Genomic DNA, 22844 nt, shown 5'->3' on the forward strand with positions numbered 1-22844 from the left:
CTTTAAGGTGTCGCGGATAAATACAACAAAATAAAATGATACGACCAAGACAAAAACTGTGGTCTTTTGTGGTTTATTTTGTTTATTAGCAGCGTCCTCCTGAAATGCGCCAACAACATTGAGAGTAACATCCCCCTCTCTGCCCCTTAATGCTCTCCAGTCGCTATGGTAACGCTTAAATATTTCTTTCAAAATAAGACACACAACTACAACACGGGAAAAGAACCAGGGAAACCGAGTTAACAAAAAACCCCCTGAAAACCATTAAATTCACACCCGAGCATCAACTCTCGCAGCCCGGTACCAAACGACTCACGGACCGGTATGGGTCCGTGGCCCGGGGGTTGGGGACCACTGCCCTAACCAAACACTAATGCTACCTCTAACACTGACACCAAGGTCATTAAACAAACAGTTGGAGGGGTGTGAAAGAGATCTTTTTATTTATTGTCTTTGGTTTCCTGTGATAAATAATGTTAGCCGCTCACTTATGTTTTTTGAACGCAACCTAAAGTCTGCATCTTCTGCACAGCCAAATTTAATTAACGTCTCTTCTTTTGTGAAGTACATAATTCATTATTGTTCTGCATTTAAGGGAAGTTTGTAAATGATAGCGACCAAAAACATTGGTTACACTGTCCCCAAAAAGATGCTGCATCAGTTGAATAAAAGGACAACATCAACACGGCAGAGACTGTTCATGTTCATAAGCTTTAATTTTAATCAATTAAAAAACATTTACAATAAACCTATTCGACATTTAATAAATAAGAATTTCCATTTCCCTAGCAGAAATCTTTCTTCTTATTTCTTCCTGTATTGCAGTTCAAAAGCTCTTAAATAAAGGAGGATCGGTTCAGTGCACAGGGGTCACACCCAAAAATTTACATGCTTGTTGCTCGAGTTGTCTGAGCTCCATCCTTCACGCCATTGCATTACAGTAAAATTTCTGGAAATACTGTTCCCAAACATCACGAGAAATGTGCTTTCAGGGTGAACGCGGACTGAGGGAAAACGGAGGCATGAGTGGTCCAACACCAGGGGTCAGGGTGAAGCTGGTTGTAATATCTGCAGTATCCAGCAGGGGTCTTTCCTGAGCCATCTGAAAGCATTTCTCTGCTGTTTGATGTGAGATCATACACTCATGTGGTGCAGTACCATTCAGAGCTCCATAACTCAAGCTGTCAACATAAAACTCTTCTCTCGTTGTTTTCGCCACAACATCCTTAAATCTAAACTAATTTTTGTTCTATTAATTGCACTTAAAATATGAACTGGCGATTGTACAGCTTTGTTAATGTGAGAGGCACCCTTTTTCTGACAGATGTCAACAAAAACATTAAATACTACATCTTTTGGAAATGCTACACAAGCTACTTTTTCTTCAGTTCATACGATTCAGTTTTTAGCTCTTCGTAACCACTGAGTTTGGTTTTGTAAATGTCCTGGTGAAGGGACGATTTGTTCTTGAACGTTATGTATTTATTATTGTTTATGAGATCCGGTGGATCCAAAAAAATTCAGAGGTCAAAGGCAGGATTTATACAGCAACAGGCCTTTTCAAAGTCACATTAGGAACAGCAAAGGAAGGAACGGTGCTCCCAGGGACATTAATCACCTTAAAAAATACCATTTTTTACATCCCCACTTATACAGCGACATGTCTGCTGAGAAAGAAAGCCCATATGAAGTCAGGAGGCCAACTCATCTAACTAATAATGATGAAGATTTTACATTTCATTATCAACTAATTCAACTGTTTCTGCAGACATTTATGTCCCAATACAGTCCACAAGGAAAGCACATTTTGCTGTAAGTTTGCCAAACATGCATATATATATATAATCTATATGCATGTTTCAAAGTCTCTTGCAGTGCGATTTCTTTTTTGCTTCAGTTAAACATGATTTACACAAAACACAGCCTCAACATCGGCCTCATTTGATTATTTTATAGTCAAGCTTGGCTCGTGTGAAAGAATTGGCCTGGATTTTGGGAAATATAAAACTTGATTAGGTGCTGATTAGGGTTAACCAGCTTCTGCATGTAGTCGGCCTGGTGCTGTCTGAAGGTGAAGAAAATCTGACTAGTAGCTCCTCCAAGCACACTTTTCTATGTTCTTTAAACTTTACAATAACTGAATACAATTAATTTATTAAAATAAATAAGTTTTTAATTTAGTAGATGAAGCTTAAACATTGTAGCACACATACCTACATTAGTGCAGTGCGTGTGTTTTAGATTTGAACTTTTAGCTAAATGTAACAAAACTGTGCCACTAAGAGCCTTAGTGCCACTCTCTTTGAATAAAAACTAAAAAGTAGCCAAATAGTCCACAAGGAAAGCATGTTTTGCTGTAGCTTTCTTGTTCAGTTTAACAAACTTTCTTGAATGAAATAAATTTTATGTTCAATAAAACTACATGCATTTTAGAGAGGCTACAGTTAATGGAGCTCTGCTCTGTCTGTTTTTTCATCAAATTGCACATTTTGTTTATGAGGTGAGGAAATTGTAGAAAAAGCCAGAGTCAAGTCTCAATTTTCATCAGACATGTAGGAAGTTACGATCTGTTGGTCTCACGATGGTAAACTGAGGACTTCATTTTAGGCATTTAAAGTCTTTTCAAATTCAGTCACACATATGTAAGGAGACTCAACTTCATCTCTCGCTCTGTAAAGACGCGTTTGACACCGCGTGCCTGCCTGTCGCCCCTAGTGTTGTCTGAGGCCATTAGCACACCTAGTGAGGAATGAGGAGCAGACCTCTGATCAGCGCCGACTGGTGCCTCACTCTTCATTTCTGTCACCAGGGTGGGAGCCGGGCCTCTGTCAGCCGGCGTCACCACATGATAGGCCCAAAGACTAGGGGGGAAATTCAGAGTGTCTGTCTGGTCACTTTGTGCTTCCTGTTTATTGTGGTCTGAAGGTGACAGCACCTTGTCTCTTTAAGTACAGGTGCATGTGGTCATCCTCTATGACCCACTTTAGGGGTCTACTCCAATTTATGGCAGTAGATTGAGGAAAACTTGGAGAACTACAGTAAGAATCCCCAGTCTTACTAATGAGGCGACAATACAAATTCTCATTTATAATTTTGGAGCACACTAAATGTCTGCTGTGTGGTTTAAGCGCTCACGTTTCCCCTCACCCAATCTTGTTCCATCAATATCAGTGCTGTTATTGATTGTGGGCTGTAGCCATGTGTGGATAGGAGCATTTTGAAGTCAGCTGAATGTAGCAGGGTGCTCGGCTTTTGCCGTATATATTTTTTAATCCAAGCAAAGTAGGGTGCAGCTGGGTTTGTGTAAATCTGCTGCTGAAAAGTTTAGCCATGCTGAAATCATTCATCAGTGCTTCTAAATCGCCCAAAAGCTAAAACAAAAAATGTGATGTTGATGGAACTGATTAAAATGGAGGGATTTTCCAAACGCTATGACAAACCGCTGCAGCTATGAAACTGTTGCTGAAAACAAACTCATACCAAATAATTTGCTACAAACTTCCCTTAATGCAAACATGGTGCCACTTTTCTTTCATATTATCTATAAAAACAGCAATAATATTCTGGATTGTGACGCTATGATTGCAGCGAGGGACTTTTCTGACTGATGCAACGTCGACACATTGTGAGGTAAGGACTAGCTTCACGCTTAAAAGCTCTTGGTATGCTTCTTCAGAACAGTCAGATCGCCTTGGAAACTCCCTCCTCCTACATGCCCATCACACATCAGATCGAAGGAGTGCTGTGTCCAGCAATTTCAGTAACTTTCAAAACCAAATCTGATGTTCAGATTCATCACTTCACATAAAAAAATGCCCATTTGTATGGAAGTGAAACTTAAAGAATCTTAACAAATGTATTACTTTGAAAGCCTACATTTGCGCACCAATATCTTTATTTCTATATTTAAACAAATACCAAAAGTTGGAGCTATTAAATTAACCCAGATCCTCAAGATTATGACACTGTTATATGGAAAACATGGCAATTTGTTTAGTTAAACATAAAGAGTTTAATGCTTATGTACCTTTGAGGGTTTTCCAATATGCAACATAAGCCATAATGGAGTTTCTGGTATCATTTAAACCAAAAACCTTGATGGCACTGTTGTGTTGATTGGTTTCAGGGGAATAATTTGAACCGATTGGAAATACCCTGCAATATGTGTTCCCATGAGCATGCTACAGACAAAATATGGCCCCACTTATTAGAATATTGCTTCACAGTGCATTGAGAGGTCAGAATCTTGCTTTAAGACCAAGATGCACACTGCAAACTCAATAGAAATCACAAGCACCATCCCAAATGAACTCATGTGAAAAATACAGCCAGAGTCAATACAACACTTTGTAAACCATGCAGATCTCTGGTGCTACATCCTGCGAAACCCACAAAACAGTGTTCGCATCAGCAGGAATTCCTCAAATTGGAGAATTTTGTTAACTAGCAGTCAGCGTACAGTGAGAGAACAAACAGGACAGAAACCATCTACATCTTAATTGAGGAATCCATCGACTAGGAAATGAACTGTGGGTAGTGCAGATGCATGAGATGTGACTGACAGATTCAAAAGCACAAACTCTAACTTTTATAATACCCCCCCCCCCAAAATTCAGCTTACTAATGTTTGACAAAGTGAACCACATCCTGGTGGGTTGATCAGTTTTCATTAAAACCTGATTATGACAGTTACTGAAATCGATGAAGGTGGTTCTGTATTACCTGCATCTGGGTTTGGACATAGAGTGACATACAGGGTTACAGTAAAGTACAAAGAGGTGTCACAATAAATTTAATAACTTTTAACATTAAATATTACTCAAACAGCTTTGCTTTCAAACCAGTAAGATATGTTGGATTGCCTGCAGTCGTGTGGACCTGCGATTTCTGCTGTGGTTGGAAAAATCTCGGCAGATGTAGAGGAACACACAGAAAATGTTGGCCTAATCTGTATAAGGAAGGTTCCCCTTCTAGAACACAAACCTGCTGTCACTCCATGACCTAGAGCACTTCACTGTGGCCACTAGGTGGTGTTGCACTAATTAGATAGAGGACACTGTGTGAAAAGCCATAATTTCTGCTCAGAATCGTCATGGGAAATGGACGTGAACATATTGCAAAGATGTGTGAATGGTTGAAGGTGAGAACTGACGTAGATGAGACCAAAGGAGACATGGTGAGAGTGTTTGATGCAGAAAGAACAGACAATTGCTGCAGGCGTCTGTCAGCAAGCAGATATGCAGATCTTTTTTTTTTTTTGTTTCTTTGTTTTTTTTTACAAATCTCCAGATGTTTCAAAGGCCTAAGCCACAGGTCTTTATGTCTGTTTGGTGTTTATGTCACTTTAGGCCAGCGTTCCAGTCACTTCCACTCTGTTCGACGCCAACCTTGACACTAACTTTGAAAGTTCCTGTAGTCGTTTGACACTTCGAGGGGCTGGTCACTGTCCTTCTCTACGTTCTGCCGTTTGTCTGTAGCAAAACCAGAGACTGTTCCAGCCCTGCATCATTATCCTGGACAGACAGTAAATGTGTCAATAAGGGCAGTGTGGGAAGGTGTTGGGAGACACTGTGGCAACCATGATAATGTGCGAGGTCTTCAGTGGGTGTAATAACCATAATAGTCTGCATCGCTGTTGCTGTCTTTTTCACAGACCTCTCCACTGCGCGGGGGTGGGGAGTTTTCAGTGCTGGACGTATAGGGCGACACCCTCCTCTTCTTGTTTTCACCCACACCTCCCTCAAATAGGCCAGAGTCGCCCGAGTCCGCTGATTTCACGGAAGGTGGTTCGAGCCAAGGCTCCTCTTGCACTACGCCCACAGTGTCTTTGGGTTTGTCCTGCAGCAAGGGCGGCTGAAAAGAGTCCAGGAGTGGAGGAGGGTGCAGCCTGGGGTTCCCAGGTGATGTAGAAGATGAGGAGGAGGAAGAGGAGGATGATATGGGTCTAAACCACCCAAGAGTGGGGCCAGATTTAGCTGGGTGACCGAGGTACTGTGGGGTGGGCCGGCTGGCGCTCCAACCTGCTGAGGTGGCTCCCGATACAGACACGCTTGTAGACGCAAAAGGATGATCTGAATAGTAGCTGAGAGCATGGTGAGCAGATGTCTGCAAGGGGAAGGGCTTGTAGAAACCATTTCCAGAGAAGTCCCCCTCATAGGAGGAAGTGAAGTCAAGCCGATTTGGGGCCACGCCTTGCTGAGGTGACAGGTACCAGCGGCTGTGGGGACCGGGGCTTGCGGATGGGTCTTTGTGCTGCTGGCCCATACCAATGTGCTCGCGGCCATAGAAGCGGCTCTGGGGCAGGGGGCTCATGTACTGTTCAGAGAGGTAGCTTTGGGGGTAGCAGCTCCCTGGCAGCAGCTGCTGGCCGTCTGTAGGGGAGGGGGTGAGGCGATCAGAGTCGGGAGGAGCGTACAGCCTAAGCAGGAGGGAGGAGGAGGAGGGGAAGAGAAGCGAGTGTGAGAAGAAGAGGAAAAAAAGAAGGTGTTATTTCCTGCCCAAACCTCAAACAACTATCAAACATCTTACAGCCCCTCACACCCTTTCACTGCAGCATGCTCAGCAGCAGCAAGTAATTGCATCTTTTCCAATATTAAAAGGCTGACACGAGCACTCAGGACATTCAAGTGCCAGCAGTGACCCAGTCTCATTATTAACGCTGAGAAAACGCAGGGTTCACACTGAGAACAGAAGAGGATTTGCTTTTTGTAAATACAGGCATTTTTGAAATTACTTACGTGTCATAATTGTCACGGAAACCTTTAGCGAACGGGTTATGGTCTATTTTCAGCTGAGTGATCTGTGTAGGGAATAAGAGGAGGGCAATGAGAGAACGTAGGCAAAGGAAAAAAGAGAAGGAGTGAGCAACCACATAGAAGAAACAAGAGCGCAGAAAGAGAGGTCACCGACTAATAATTAATGAGGCTACCGTGCAGTTTTCTCTTATTGGAAAGATTTCATTTTAAAAACCGCAGAGGGGAGGAACACAAATGTAAAACTGGGAGAGTGTATCTTGCATGGAGTAACTCTTCCACAGTTTATTTGAACAGCTGTGAAAAATACACCGTACACAAGAGAGATGTGAGCTACGGTGCTCAGGTCAGCCGAGGTGAGACGACTCTTAGCTTGAAGGCTGCAGAAATGTAAGTTGGTGTGTATGCATTTTTGATACATGCATGCATAAATCAGTAAAACATGTCGCTGACATGAATCATTGATCTCTCAACATCATTAAAGCTGTGCAATCGAAGTTATAAGAGGTGTTTTTGTGGGCCGGTTGTGGAAAGTTGTTGCCAAATACAATACAATAAATATGCAAACATGGTAGAATAGAATGTCAGTGGTCTGCAACACAGGCTGCGGTTCACACCTTAAAACATATTTTTAAAGCATACAAATCTCATCTTCATCTTTGTGTCTGAGGTGACTTACATCTGCATTTTGATAAGCAGTAACAGCGATGAACTGAGTCTCCGGGAAGATGAACGTCTGAGCTTTAGAAGAGAGGAAGGGGTCCTCCGTGCCATCCTCCTTCACCTGCACAATGTGAAGTCGAGGCTGGTATTTATGGAGGGACTGGAGAACTATCATCTGGAAACAGGGAGATGTAATATTATGGTCATTTGGCTGTTAAAGATTAAGAGCAGGAAACAAAGATACCTTTATTTTACCGATAAGCGAGAAAAATAAAGGCAGGAAATGAGCAGGCAGAAATTGCGTGTTTGCAGATGGTTTCCATCGTGACACTCATAATGTGGTTAATGTTTTCATATATCAAGAATACGAAAGGAAAGGAAATGATTAGAGTAGTGTAAAACATAAGCAGAAGGTGACAGTTATTGCATTCATCGATATGTTTCAGCCACTCACTGACCATGCGAGCATATTCACAGACAGATTTGTAGACAGAAAGCAAATAAGAGGCAAAAGCACGGTACCTGTGCCACATTGTTGGTGCTTCCCTTGTTGTTGGTGAGCTTGAGCTTGCTAAACGACACCTCTTGTCTCATCCAGTGAGCTCCTGTGTTGGGAGAGTCGGGGTGCATGTACATCCTGTTCCCTGCAACCACCAAAGCGCATGTAGTTATGAATCAGGGCTGCACGCTTAATTACGTTTTATTTATTTATTTTCACAGTTTTGTCTTCAAACTATCACAAAAACAAGAGAACAGGAATATCGTGCTGCAGCGAGTTTTGCTTTGATTCTCACTTTTTCTCTTCTGCACCATTTCCTTTACAGCTGTGTTTTATTCAGCTGTTATTTTTTTTTTTTTTTTTTTTTTTTTAAAGCTCTCAGTAACGAACAGACTAACTGTAATTAGGATTCTTCCAATAACTGAGCAGCTTTTCCATGAATCCTCCACCTGTTAACCCAGACGGTCAATGCGCTGAGACCGGGCAGTTTCAAAATGCAACCTGCCACTAACACTATGACTAAAACAGGTGCAGCATGACACGCTTCATTTCTGTAGCGTCGAATTTGGTAAATTTTGAAATGAGAATTTTTAGGACCGTTTCAGTAATATCAGTGTTTTCTGAGTCATTTTTAAAATGCTGCTATTCACTTTCTGTTTTGCTGATTAGGCAGAGGGAAACAACATTTTGCTGGAGCCCCTCAGGTGTAAATTTACAAAAAATAACTCTGACTTAAGGACTTAAAATATTCTCTGATCTAAAGTCAATTTTATAGAGATTTACATGAATTCAAGTTGAATTTAATGCGATTAAAAATGATATTTTCTGCGAATCATCAGCAAGCACTACATAATATTTATGGCACAAAAGTTAATGGACATTAATAATAAGTTACTGTCTGTAGGCCACTTCAGTTTAATACAAGGGAAGATGAAAAACTTCTTAAAACGTCACTTTTCCATCCGGTATTTCCCCTGAAAACTGGGATGGCTTTGTTTTCCTTCCTTTAATATTTTAATATATTCCTAGAGCAGCCAAGATTTCTCACAACATTACCACAATGACCTGCTAACCTTATTTTTGCACACCACATAAGGGTAATATTAAATCTAATTGAGTGAAGTTGTTTCACCACAAATTCCACAACTGTAGCACATCAGCAGTCACCTTTCCACAACACCTGGCATATGTGTGACAGCACCTTGCAGTTTCTCTCATTTATATATTTGTGGTTTGTCTATCATCAATCACACATAAAATGAAATCTCGGTTAACTTGCTATTGTTATGCTTAGTTTTTTCTTTTTTTTTTCTGAAGTGTGAACAGGAGGAAATACTGAATGAAAGGTTGTGGAGAGAACAGGGCGTAGAAATGTAAATGTAACGTGTTAAATAATTATTTCTATGCTTGACGTTGAAGACGTCTTTACAAGAAAAGACGAGAGAAGTGGCTGAAATGAACTCTGATGTATAACGAGATACTTGGGGAGAAGCACGATGGGAGGTACATCTGGTGAGTAATTCAGACACTCTTGGATGCCACGGAAGATCAAAGTGGGACCCAGAGAGCTTTGATAGGTGCTGGAGAAACTGTGAGTGCAATTGTTAGTCATATTCAAAGTTATCAAATTACTGGACATGTTTTTAGTGGGTTTAAAGAGGGGTTAAAGATGGTATAATATTCCTAAAGATTTCATTGTCGTACTTTGTAGATGGAGCCTGACTAAACAAAAAACTCCAAATTTCCAAAGTACAAATTTTCCACGTCTTAAAAATGTTTGACTGTATTTTTCTGGTAAGTAAATACGTTTTTAGGATTCGTCTTGGCTCAACACGTTGGAGATTTTAAGTTTAAACTGAGTGAAACAAATATGCATTCCTGTTTAAGTCAGTTGTTATAGCTCCTTAAACCAAGGAACATCAGGCAATCTTTGAAAAACTGCAAAACATGTTGTGAAGCTGCTGACTGAAAACCTCTCAGACCAAGTGTGCATCTTAATGCACGTTTTGGTTTCCCTACTGTATGCATCTAGGTTTGCTACAATACTGCTAAATAAACCACTTCCTCAGGCTCTTCCAGGCAGCACACTGAGTGAAGTCTCCTGCTTGACTGACCCAAGTTTATTTTCGATGGCGGGTTTAAATCATAAACTTCGCATTAGAATCTGGTGCAGGAAGCCCCAGGAAGATTGTGGGTTTGAGCTATGTACCGGCTACTGGTGGTAAATGCACGATGTGAAGAAAATAGCTATTTTCAATGAGTAGTAGACACTTTTTTTTTCACAGGTGGAAGAGCTGTCCTTACGTATTAGGAGTACTAGTAAAACTCATGAATCCAAAATTCAGCACGTTTCATGATATTACATATATTTATGTATGTATCAGTGCAAATGCTAATCCAACTACGTTCCTTTGATATAATGCAACAGTTTATTTTAAGGCTTTAATGTAACTAAAGTGGAGTTAATATAAAGCATTTTAAATTAAATCAGTCACTAAAGTACAATTACTTTGGTGGTGTCAGCCATTCCTTTTATATCCTTTGGCATTTTTACATCTGTTATATATAAAAGTTATAATCTTAGTCGCTTATCTTTTTATCAGTGTGTTCAAAGTCTTTTTCAATAGACACTGCAGCACTCTTTTTTTCTTTTTTTTTTTAGTATTTGTGAATGTAAATGTCATTGTTTGATCAGCGTACCAAATCTTGGTTTCTAACAGTCATAAAGGCAGCCCCAGGGTTTTACATTCTGCGCTATAGTTTCAATGTACCTGGCATGTTTCCTTCTGCTTTCCCACACTGGACCCACTTGCCGCCCTGGTATCTCCAGTGGTGCTGATCAGCTAGAACCACGTCCACATAGACGTTATAGTGGGCAGTAGGATCCAGGACACTGATATTGAAGCTCAGAAAGGGGAACATCCTCCTGGAGAAACATAAGAGAAATGTATTTGTTAAAAACAAACAAACCCAAAAACGTTGTTTATACCTTTGTTCACATACTGTAGCTTCGTATTTTGTGGAAACAGTAGAGGGTTATGGATCAACTACGCCCACGTCCAAGGTGCACAGAGAAGAAGATAAAATCTCGAGAGGTTATGACTTTTTTTCTTATCACAATTATTCTGATGAAAGTTACAAAATGCATCAAAGTGCTGACAGATCTCAATGTTAAAAGTGAAAATGTCTATCCAGCAAAGATATCTGTCTTCAAAGTTAACAGAAAACAGCCATGTCAGCCATGTCACTTTTTAAATTATGTGCATGTGAGTAGGGACTGAAACCCATATTACACTTGATCAATATTAGCCCTTCACATGGTTAGTGTGTTGAAAAAACAGGAGAACAGTTTTTATTCCGTATGAAAGGTTTATGTTATATTTCCAAATATTAAAACTTTGACTCCAGTAACTTGGATCACTTTTCAAAATCAGCTTTATTGGTGCAGACCATTAGTTCATCCTCTGTCTAAAAGAAGCCACTTTAGCTCCTCTTGCTTTAAGTCAGCTTTCTTCTCACAAACAGGAGATTTGAACAGCAGGTGGACATACAGAGCTGAGAGTGGATAATAGACCCTGATGCCTGTCGATTACACGTATATACACTGACATCATTGCATGAAACTTTGTGTAACAGAAAACAGTACAAAATAAGTTCAGTTGTCAGAAACGACTGATATTTCTCTCTTTTGAGTCACGTAGCCTCTAAAAATCCTGCATTCCATTAAAATAATCTGTTGTTGAAAACTGAACTATTGTGAATTTTCTTTAAGGTTAACAGTGCATGTCCGTAAGTCGTTGAGAAGATTCATGTTTGGCCTTTCAAACTGTAATCCTCGGTTTCTTAACCAGCTAAAGGAGTCATGAGAGGTGGAGAGGACGGCTGACACTTTAGCTCAATATTTAATGCTGCTTTTAATAAAAGATGCCCCAGAAGATGCTCTTGATTGCTGGGGCTTTACATGTTCAACTCGTTCTGATCACTTCAGTGAGACGAGGTAACTGGGAGGTCAGGTTGTCCCCTGGCTGCGCGACCCGGGAACGGAGAGGGAGAAGCTGGGTTAAATGGAATTAAAGACACACACACAAACATATAAAAAATGGACTCCGAATACACAAAACTAGAAACACACAACGGCAGATAAACCCTGCTGACATTCACGTGTGCGCCAAACATCCGGAGTGCATGTCGACACGAAACACTTACTGTAGTGATTCAGAGTTGCTAACCCTACTGAGTTGTAGTTCACACTTTACATGATAGCGCAACATGTAACACACAAATGTTAGTCATTCTCTGGGGGAAATCCACTTAAGGGAAATTAGTTGGACAATCATGTCCCTTAATATTCATTTTCCCAAATGACTGATAGGTGAGAAAAGGTTTGATGGAGATTTAATCGACAAGGCTTTTATTAAACAGATTTTTTTCCCACCTAGCTTCATATTATTTCCTGGTTAAGTTAGACATCAACACGGCTTGGTGAGCTTTAGGAAAAGACCCCTTTCACAGCCGCGTTGGAGCCCTGTCGTCTGCTTTGTGGCTTGTAATAACAGTTTACTTGATGAGGTGCTAAAGGTAGACTATAGATAGCAAAGATGTGCTGCTTGCAATGTTTTTGTGAGCAAATGTTATTAAGCAGAAAACTTATTTCCTTGAGATTTAACTGAGAATGCCCTTTAATATTATGAGACTGAAGAAATGCTCAAACTAAATGGTGATATTAGCTGTATGCTGCAAGCATCTGAAATGACTCATGTTGGTGTTTCTGAAATGCCATCTAGCAAATGACTGACTGACATCATATTAGCATGAGATTCAGAAGAGGTGGCATGAAAACTTTAAAGAAGCCTGGAGTTTGACTCTCGTCTCTATTTACTAATTACTTTTAAGGATTTTGTTAGGTTACCTAACCAAATAAAATGATTTGGTTAGGTTTAGGAAAAGCTTGTGGTTTGTGTTAAACATTAACATGAAAATAAAGGTGTGAATACAGTTCGTAAAAACCGAATCTTTTTTAGAGGAAGACAGTCTAGCGATATGTAAATTTTAGGAAAGATGGCATTAACATATTGCAGACCTCCGTAGGATGTGGCCACTCGTGACCTTGAGCTTCTCTATAAAACCAAATCATTACTGAGAAATTTCAGACTGAACCACAGAGTCCTTCAAGAGACTGAAATTGCCGCTTCTGGCGGTATAATGACTAAACATTTGCCTCACCACTCACCTGCCCCTAAAGATCACTACGTACCAAAAATGATCTCATTTGTTTTATCATTACAGAAACTCAGTGTTTTAAAGGAAGACCTGAGCTTTTCCTGATAATGCCACCAAATCTGACACGTTCATTCATTTCTGTCTCTTTCGTGCCATAGCATGCTTTTAAACACCCCTGCGATGAACTGTGGGTCCATATGAGGTCACCAGAGCTTAGTTGGTGTAAATAAAGGCATCGTGCTTGACATCTGGCCCAGCTAAAAGCTCCTCAGGCTATGGAGCATTTGTAATGACTGACATTCAGCTCCCGCTGCCCACCCCTGCCACTTTGATTTGTTCGGTATTAAAAGTGCACAAATGTTTTTAAACCTACAAATGTAAATAGAGTAAAAACATGCTTTTGTCTATTTTTCTTCAAAAAATAGATTTGCCTAAAAATAAGCTGAAAGTGTGTAAAAGTATAGATGGTTATAATGAGTTCTATGAAAAGCGTGTCGTAGTCACTTTAAGAGGGCAAAGTGCGCACAAAAACAGAAAAAATAGCTCTTCGAGAAACACCCTTTACTTTCTTGTCTAAAACATTTTGATGTGGGTGGAAAAGATAGATAAGGTCTCATGTCTATTTGATCACCGCACACTGCGCACACACGCATGTTAGAAATGAAAGTTAGACATATAGCCTAAATATAATTCAGTCAGTTAAAGTATTTGCCGAGAACATGATGCTACATGTTGGCAGCATCGTTTGGGTTTGGCTACAAAACCTGTTATCTCTTCTCGATCGAAACTGACCTCATCTAAAATCAGCGTGTCCCCCCCCCGAAGCAGCCGGGTCATTTAGGGGTGCAAAAACAAGTCAGGTGTGTAACGAGACAATGAGTTAGAGGCTACTGTTAGCAACGCCCCGAGGGCCCGTCCGTGCTGATGAGGATTTCATGTGTGTAGCCTGAATCTGCGTACATCAAAGCGTTTGTACGGGAAATTAAGAGATACATAAAGTTACTTTTACATTTGTCACATGGTATTACGATGGGGCACTTTACTCTGTGTTTAAACTGTATAATATACAAAATGAGCAACAGTGCCAGGAATAACTGTAAATAACTAAAGGTTGTGATACTGTGGTTCACTAAGCATAACTGACAGCTGAGCATAATCGTTAAGAGTGAATCGATTATTCAGCCAGATTTGAATAATCGATTCACTCTTAATGATTATGCTCAGCTGTCAGTTATGCTTAGTGAACCGCTGTATGAGAGTCATTTATCCCAACTAGTGACTTACTGTTCTAACCAGTAATTCAATGCTGTTAGGAAATAGCCCAATCTATTAATAAAAAATAGACAGATCTATCTATTTACACGGTGCATATATTACGTTTAAAATAAGAGCAAGTATGTGAGGCCAAAAAGAACCATATTATTGTGGTTAAAAAAAGTGAGGAGGGGCAACTTACTTTCTGCACACTTTTATTAATAACTTTATCGAGCTTTATTTTAAGTGTTTATCATTTTAATCTGTTTTTCCATACCGTTACTGAACATTTTAGCTGTTAGACATATTCTTATCTAGCAGTATCAACTATTTGTTAAATTTCTTCTTACAATGAATGAAATTACTTTAATTAAACTGTAATTTCTACAGTTTCTTTTCCGATTAGTGTGGTTCAGCTTTCCAATTACCCCCCTGGCAATTGCAGAAGCACCCCCTGGGGTACTCGAGCTCCCGGTTTGGGTTCACTGGTTTATGGGAATGCTCTGCAGAGAGAAAGCACAGATGACGTGATGTTTCGCATTATGCATTTATTGCTCATTAGACCTCTCAAAAGGCTGAGCTGCAATATACAGCCACTGGCTGTGAGCGCAGCTGCAGCTCCAAATCAGCTTTGGCAGTGGTCAGTGTGCAAACTGGTACACCAGCTCCTCTGGTTATCTTTCTGACTGTAAGGCTACAAACTTGCAACTGAGCAGCCACAGCTGAGGGTATGCAGCCTGCCTGTGGCCACAGCCAACGGCAGTGTGTGTATCATAATACAGCTCAGCATTTCTTTATGAATCAGAGGAAACGCAAAAGTTATTTTCGGGTAGTGCAAAAGAAGTCTTGAATAAATTCCTAATGTGACCCTTAGGGCGCTCTGTACTGCTCACATATGTACCCATACAGTTTAAAAACAACGCTGAAGGGTTAAAATTACTACAAAAATCATGCTAATTTGCATTTGCATTGATGTGTAGACTAAAGGTACTTTACTTTAAATTTGGATATATAAATGCAAACTTTATGTCTAGTTTTCAAAAACACATCTCTATTAATTATAAAAAGAACGGCAAAAACTGGACTTTTCCTTAATTCGTGTGAAGAAAAAGTTCAGATGATCAAATGTTTTCCGGTTTGTCTCCTTGACTGCTGGCTCTTTAAGACGGCAGCACACACACTCGCACACACACACCCTCCTTGCTCACTAGTAAGACAAAACCCTACGCTGAACCGTCCCAGTTGGGGTTTTCTGGCTACACGGCGAGTCCAGTTTAACAATCAATCATAGTTCTCGGTGAAACACAATCGTGGCAGCAGCTCTTTAGTGGCTCGCAAAGAACAGGTGAAAGGGCTCTTCTTCCGCAGCAGTATTTAATACAAGTGAAAACAGAAACTTGGCTGTTGAGCTCATGAATGGATTGATCCACCTACACTGAGTGAGAGTAATCTAGAAAGAAGTAGAATTGTTATAATTTTTTTTGCCCCATTCATATTATCAGTTTACTTATAGTAGAGCCTTTTATAGGAAATCAGAACTTGAGAAGGGGAGAAACCAAAGAAAACACAACACAGAGGGGTATTTGCATGTGTGGGAGGCTCTTTGTGTTCAAAGTTCACTCAGAGACGCTGAAAAGCACTACATACATACATGATAGTGTGCAGTTATTTTCAGTGTGGTGGCGTTGTGGTAATTAAGGGCACGGTAGCTGTCATGTCTAGAGTGTCACACAAACATGATTTTACTTTTACATGGCAGATACAGTCACAAGGAAAGCACCTCTGTCTGTTGCAGTTTGGAAAATGATGATACACAGACACATGAAGTCGCTTTAACACAATAGGAAATCACAATTTCAGTTACCCAGCTACCAGACAGACTAACTAATAAACCTGCCAGTGTGCCACTGAATTATAGAAACTTGGCAGTAACGGCAAATTTCTGAGCACGCCATGTTCGAACATGAAGAGTCATAACTGTAGTCGATTTTAAGGCAAAATACCATAGAAGAAGATGAGTGTGGTGAACCAGCCACTAATATAGAGACAGTGACATTTAAAAAAAAAAAAAAAAATCAAAATAAACTGTGTGGATGTTGGAGAGCGAGGAATGGGAGGGGGTTGTATTTGGGCAGACAGAGGACGCAGGAGGGGAAACCGTGGGGGGAAACGGAGGTTGGAGAAAGGGAAAAGGAAAGAGCAGAGGGTGGAGTGAAGAGAGGGAAGGAGGGAGAGGAGAGGAGGGGTGCGGTGGGCAAGGGTGGGGGTTTTGTCCTGGGGATGCGAGGCAGAAGCTTGAGCGGAGAAGAGAAACTGGGTATTCACCAGGGAGAAGACTTTTCCACACGAGCGCACCCGCTGATTCATCTGGACAGGAGTTCAGGTCCAGTTTTTGTCACCGCGCGTACGCTTGATCATCTGTGACGAAAACATGCCAGTCTACAGCTGCTGCCGGACACAAGGACTCTTTAGCACATGGACACCTTTGTTTGTGTATTGACTTATGGCAGAGGAATTCAGCCACTATAAGTGCTGAAATGTCCATTTTGGGGGGTAGTAGTCAGGGGTAGTCACCCGATACCGTGGATTTCATGCCTTAGACCTCATAAAGGATAATGCTGCTGTTAATCTGGATTTTTATCATAAACAAAGCCTGCGGACAGACTAAAACCAGTTGTAGTTCAGTCTGCTTTCCAACACGTCCAGCTTCTTATCTATGAAACACGACACAAGGCCATTAGTTTCTACAGTTAGGAATTAGGAACAAATTTCAGGAGCACATTAATTCCCATTTGTTGGGGTTGGTGTACTGGTGTGTGCTTGTTTATGCTTGTTTAGTTGAGGGCCTCGCTAATGTGTCTTTAGGTAGGTTTTGGATAAGAATCAAACAGTCTGGTAAAGATCCTATCAGCCACAACATTATAACCACACACTGTACAGAGAAGATAAATGTAGCCACGTCTGAGCACATCCAGCTTTATCATCTTTAAAAGACCTCGGTATAATCGAACTGAGTAGGCCCCTGCTGGCCATTACGAGAAATGAAGGTTTACCGTGTTTTGGCATTAGCTTAATTTCTCAGATCCGGAATGTATAATTAAAAACACATGTTTGGAGATCAGCCAACGCTCCTGGTTCGGTGATGTCTTCTTCGTGCCATTCCTGAAGAGTTTTTGGATTATCCTGCAGAGGGAGGCTGCAGCCATCAGGGAGCGTCTGCGATAACGTTTAGGTGTGTGGTATGTGTCATTATGCCAAGTAGCAAAGTAGCATCGCGGTGAATAGTGATACTGACTTCACCTATCAGCGGTTGTAATGTTGTGGCTGATCAATGTAAATATTAGTATTTATCAGTATACAGACCATTTATAACAGTGGAATCAAATCATTGTAAACGATGAATTTGTCAGCAAAAGAAAGCAAATACGGAAGTAGATACAGTTTATTTCTTTATCTAATTAGTCCCACAACCACTCAGCAGCTTATCTTTATGTTCAATTAGTAACAGTATTTTTTTAATCAAACATTTTGGGAACCAAATATAGAGCTATAAAGTTGAAAAAAAAATATGTTGAGTGTGTCGTGTCAGTAATAAGCCTAAGGCTCCAAATGCGGTGGACATTACTCACTTTGAAGAGGAGCTTAATTACATGGTATGAGGAAGTACTTGTATAGCTGTCTAAAATATTGGCACTAGATGTTTCTGCGAAAAGCTACATAGGCACACATAAACAGCTGAACAGGAAGTGACAGGTCATACTGTCAAAACCTTGAAATAGTCCCACTTCTGCTTTCAGAGAGAGAGAGAGAAAGAATGCGAGCAAAACGAATACATACGACTTCCAAACATTCACCAAAAAGGCAGCTCGCGATGCAATTTTAAAATACGTTTTTCTGATATGTTAATTTCACCATTAACTTCTTTAAATTTCTAGAGCAAGCTGCCCTTCTAAAGACACCCACTCTTATTTCCTTGGTGATGTGAAGTGATAATTTCCACAACATGAGAAGCCTACTTTGGAAATAAAGCTGGTTATTACCTAAATCATTTGATGAATTCATAGGAATACAGCATTTTCACCAATGTGCTGCAGTATATAAGAAGAATAAAAACCACATTTCATTTTCATTGCAGGTTAATAAACATCTTGTACTGAGAAAAGCACCAGAACGGTTTAATAAGAACAGATACAGGAACCTAAAAGTCATCATACGCGGTGATTACCGTTTCTGAGCGCTCATTCTACTCAAAACACAGCAGCACCGTCAATTCTTGGGAACAAAATAAATCAAAGGATTGTTTCCTCTCGAAAAACTACAGGATGTCAGACTGATACAGTTTACAGTTTGCAGTCAGTGGAGCAGAGAGGGCAGATGAGCATGATTCCTCCGAGTCTGAACTTTAGTTTTACATTATTTCCCTAAAAGGTGTTTTTACGCTGACAACTTAGTCAGTACTTTCTCCTTCCTAGAACACACACTGCATGGCCGAGCAAGACTTTCTTTGTAAGTTATGTGCTGTAATTAAAGCGAATTATTTCCTCTTTGAAAACTACCAGAGGATCGTTCAATTACAGGCACATTTCGAGGTGATTTCCTACAAATTCATACGCGGCCTAACCCTTTTAACAAAAAATGAAGATGCTTTCTACTGCAGTTTCCCAAAAAAGTCCCCATGAATGCATGTACTTCTTGGAAACAGCTGCAGGGAAAAGTTTGCCTTCTTGACTCATATCTGCACCAAGAGTACCACAGGTGTAGGATCCCTGGTCAAACAAATGAATAAGGAAGAAAGCTTCACTTTCTCTTTTCAAATTTAGTCATTTGATTTCTTTGAAATCACAAAATATCCCCTTTTCCCCATTTTCTACCACAATTTGTTCGACCCCTTGGATCATCGCGGTAACACGGTTGCACTGACACAAACTTCGTCTTAGCCGAGGACAGCCTGTGCCATGGTATCAGCTAGTGAGGTGAATCTGAATTTAGCTCATGAGAAGTGCAGATGAATTCGCCCCCACCCTTCGCTACAGGCCGAGAAAATGTGTCTAGATTTCAAAGCCCAGGTGTGCTACATGAGCTTCTGAGAGATCTGTCAGGCTGTACACCCACCGTCTAGTGGAGGCTGAAGAAAGCAGAAAAAAAGAGAACCTAGTCTTTTACTTCCTGAACATCAAAGGTGCCTCACCTCCTCAGTGTGGCCATCTAAAGCTTCAGTAATGTTTGACCCTTCACTTCATTTCTCTAGAGTTTCTTTCACCCTTTCGCCTACTGATACCGAGGTTTTGATTAACATTGCAGACCCCCGGACTCCTCTCTTAAAATCACACCAAAATTATTGTGGAAGCCTGAACCCAAGATGAAAATTTTAAGAAGGATATTGCCTCTGATATTGAAAGTTTTTTTTTCTTTTTTAGTGTTTCTCTGCTCACCTTCTCCAAAATCTTGTAGGATTTTTTCTTTTTTTTGTTACGAAAAAGTGTGAGTGTCAGAAACAGGGGTAAAGATAAAAGACAGAGAACATTTTCATCGTCAGGATTTCACATTTTCACAATATGAGGTTTGTGGTTTGTGCACAACAAGAAAATTTGCTTTTTGTCACATGTGGAAGGATAACACCTCCGCGCTCACCGACCCTATTATTATTGCGGGTAGTCTTTGACTTTTTCTTTGCTCTGAGGGATGCTGAAATTAGCTGGAGCAAAATAAAAGTGTACTGCATGCATTTTAATTACGTGACCTGATATATGATGCTACTTACCACAGTGAGTTTGTCTACAGAGGAAACTGCCAGGAATTGCTACGTCAAATAATAGAAGACGCACGCACACACACACACACACACACATACACACACACACACACTTGGATAAAAACGCAATAAAATACTACATTTTTAAAACTAAAGTCCCCAAATCATTGGCTAATTCTGCAAAACCTGTGCACACCATAAAATGAATTACAAGGCATTGAAGGGAATTTCTAAAACGATCCATTTGTGAAGCATGCGAACAGTTAAATGTGCAATTTGTGATCAGGTTTAGCAGATAAAAGGCAAGAAAGTATATCAAAAGTCTATCTAAAAGGAGCATTTCCTACCCCCAAACCCGTAAGTGTACTGCACTCAGAATAACTTTCAGTAGTAAACCAGAAGGCAGAGAAGCCATGCAGGTCAAAGGGGAATATTTTGCAAGAACATAAGCTGCACCTACCAAACTGAAATTCATCTGTTTCAAAAAACCACAAAACGCCACATGCAACAACAACAACAACACACACACAACCTTAGATATATAGATTAAAATGGCTTGAGTAAACTCTGTGAATTTTTACTCAAGCCATTTTAATACAAAAATTTAGAGTTTCAGCAGACAGACCGAGGGAAGCCACTGGAAATATCAGTGTCATATTATGTGACAGCGCAGTTGTTTTCCGTGCACAGATCCGAGCCATGAGAAACCTATGGCCTGAAACCTTGTGTCAAACACGAGTGTCGCATATTAGTGAATTAATCCTCATCGACGTGACTGCATCTTAATGCTCGGTGACCTATCAAGAGGGGCCCGGCAGCGCCGTCTCTTCCCCTCTCAGGCCAGGAGCTGTGTGCACTGCAGAGAGCTGCCTCTGCGAGGCTTTTAGCCCACATGTTTTTTTTAATCACAATTTCGATATCGTCATTTTTTTTAAAGCTTCCCACTTAGAGTATCGCTATGAGGGTTGTTTTTGATTCTTGTTTTAGATGTCTTCCTCGCTGTCTGCACGAACAAGAATTTGATTTGCCCCCAAATTGATTTTTGTAACGTCGATTAATGCCACTGACGGATAGTTAAAAAGATGACGTAACATTTAAAAAAAAAAAAAAAAAAAGATTAGCCCTTTCTGATGTTTCGAAAAACTAAAATTTCCTGTTTGGCAGCTGAATGGGTGCTGATATAAAGTGAAGGCACCCAAGAGACTTTATAGGTCAAAGAACAGCTCAGCCTGCAACTGACTTTGCAGTTTGTTTGGCTCTTCATCAACTTTTTAATTCGGTTGTAACTCCTTGCGTAGTAACATACATTTCAGATGCCTCTCAGTAAAATTACATAGTGGCCTTCTGTGCGTACCCTAATAAATTTCAAATTTAAAACTCAATTCTTTAGAAACTGTCGTACTTTCACATCCTTTAAGTAGGCTACAGCTCGGATGTGGCAAATTTTGCGTAAAACTTTGCACCTTCTGATCATTATCCCAGAAAAACTCCCAATAACCACGTCACCTGAGCAGAGACGTGGCGGTGATGCCTGCACAGTCCTGCAGAGCTGGAAGACGACCGCCATTCAACTCTCGGAAACAGAAAAATAAAACTGGTTTTAGACGTGAGTTGAAGTGCGCTCTTGTGGCGTAGCGGAGGCTGCTCATGGTAAAGATAAGACAGGTGAGTGAGTAAATTAGAAAGTGTAAAAACCAAAGGGCAGCGGTGTGAAATTCACGCTTTCTGTGACCCCCTCTTTGCTCCATTAAATGTGTTAATCGACAGCGGAGGAAACGATGTGTAGTTTTTCTGTTTGTCTGTGAGACTCACCTCCCCTGCTTGGTGATTATCATCTCGGTTTGGAACTTGTGGAACTTGGCCCACAGCGGATAGTTATTGAGCAGAGCCTGAGTCTTTCCGCACACCTGTAGCCCAGGTAAAGGGTAGAGAGGCTGCCGCTGGAACCCGTGCTGAAAGCTCGCTGGGTAATTCTCCGGAGAAGGGGAGTACACGTCTTTACCGCCCGTGGGAAAGCCGTCTCCTGCCGTCGGGATGTAAGCCTGCCCGGCTCCGCTTCTCGGCGGAGAGCGCACGCCGCCGTACGGGCAGCTGCTGAGGGTCTGTGCGTAAAACCTGCCGGGCTGCGCTCCGTATCCTCCTACCGCCTGGTCCGAGTGGTAGGGCAGCGGCAGCGCGTCCTGCCCGCTCTGAACAGAGTCCGAGTAGTAAAACCTCGCGTCCTGAATCCCCATTTTGAACTCGGCTAGATCCTTGCCGCCGCGGTGGAAGTGACTGGTGATGTCGGCGTTCTTTCCGAAAGTTTGCGTTTCAGTCCCATTCAACATGCTGAGGTAGAGGTTGCCACCTATGCCGCCCATTTGCAGCCCCGCTCCCAGGCTGTGTCAAATGTCATAAGTTTGCGCTCCGATTGATTAAAAACATGTACGATAATAATCATAAAAACCAAGACCAAAAAACAACTCAGCCTAAGTCACTTGCCCTCACCTACGACTCAAAACGCACCGACATGAATTTTTAACTCGGTGTCTCCGCCGCTCAGAGGTTCAGATATAAAAACATCCCTCACGCCTCATTAGTCTGTTCATCGATAAACTTTTATTATTGCCAGAGTTGGTGTTTGTCTTTTTTGACGTGTGGAGTCGCTAGCAGTAACTCAAACACATGCTCGCTTTTCTAACCTATGATATATACATTTTGTAGG

The 22844-nt window shown here is 41.0% G+C and overlaps 1 protein-coding gene across 1 annotated transcript; it reads right to left on the minus strand.

The window, feature by feature from the left end:
* Positions 1-705: 705 nt before the first annotated feature.
* tbx21 (T-box transcription factor 21) lies at positions 706-22790 on the minus strand. Its single transcript, XM_031759409.2, has 6 exons — positions 21953-22790; positions 10686-10840; positions 7938-8059; positions 7432-7590; positions 6738-6799; positions 706-6418 (listed from the first exon to the last, which is right to left on the minus strand). The coding sequence occupies exons 1-6, from the start codon at positions 22498-22500 to the stop codon at positions 5599-5601; spliced, it is 1866 nt and encodes a 621-aa protein (XP_031615269.1). The 5' UTR covers positions 22501-22790; the 3' UTR covers positions 706-5598.
* Between the last annotated feature and the right edge of the window lie 54 nt (positions 22791-22844).

This window comes from Oreochromis aureus, linkage group 8 (genome assembly GCF_013358895.1).
Source record: "Oreochromis aureus strain Israel breed Guangdong linkage group 8, ZZ_aureus, whole genome shotgun sequence".
In the NCBI taxonomy this organism is placed as follows: domain Eukaryota; kingdom Metazoa; phylum Chordata; class Actinopteri; order Cichliformes; family Cichlidae; genus Oreochromis; species Oreochromis aureus.

Bases quoted from the DNA above. Each gene is read 5' to 3' on its own strand.
- tbx21 (XM_031759409.2), bottom strand. From the start codon at position 22,500: ATGGGCGGCATAGGTGGCAACCTCTACCTCAGCATGTTGAATGGGACT. The intron at 8,060-10,685 runs GTACATTGAAAC...TGGTGGTTGCAG, and splicing joins AGCAGAAGGAAACATGCCAG to GGAACAGGATGTACATGCAC. The intron at 6,800-7,431 runs GTAAGTCACCTC...TTCCCTACACAG, and splicing joins CTGCTTATCAAAATGCAGAT to ATCACTCAGCTGAAAATAGA.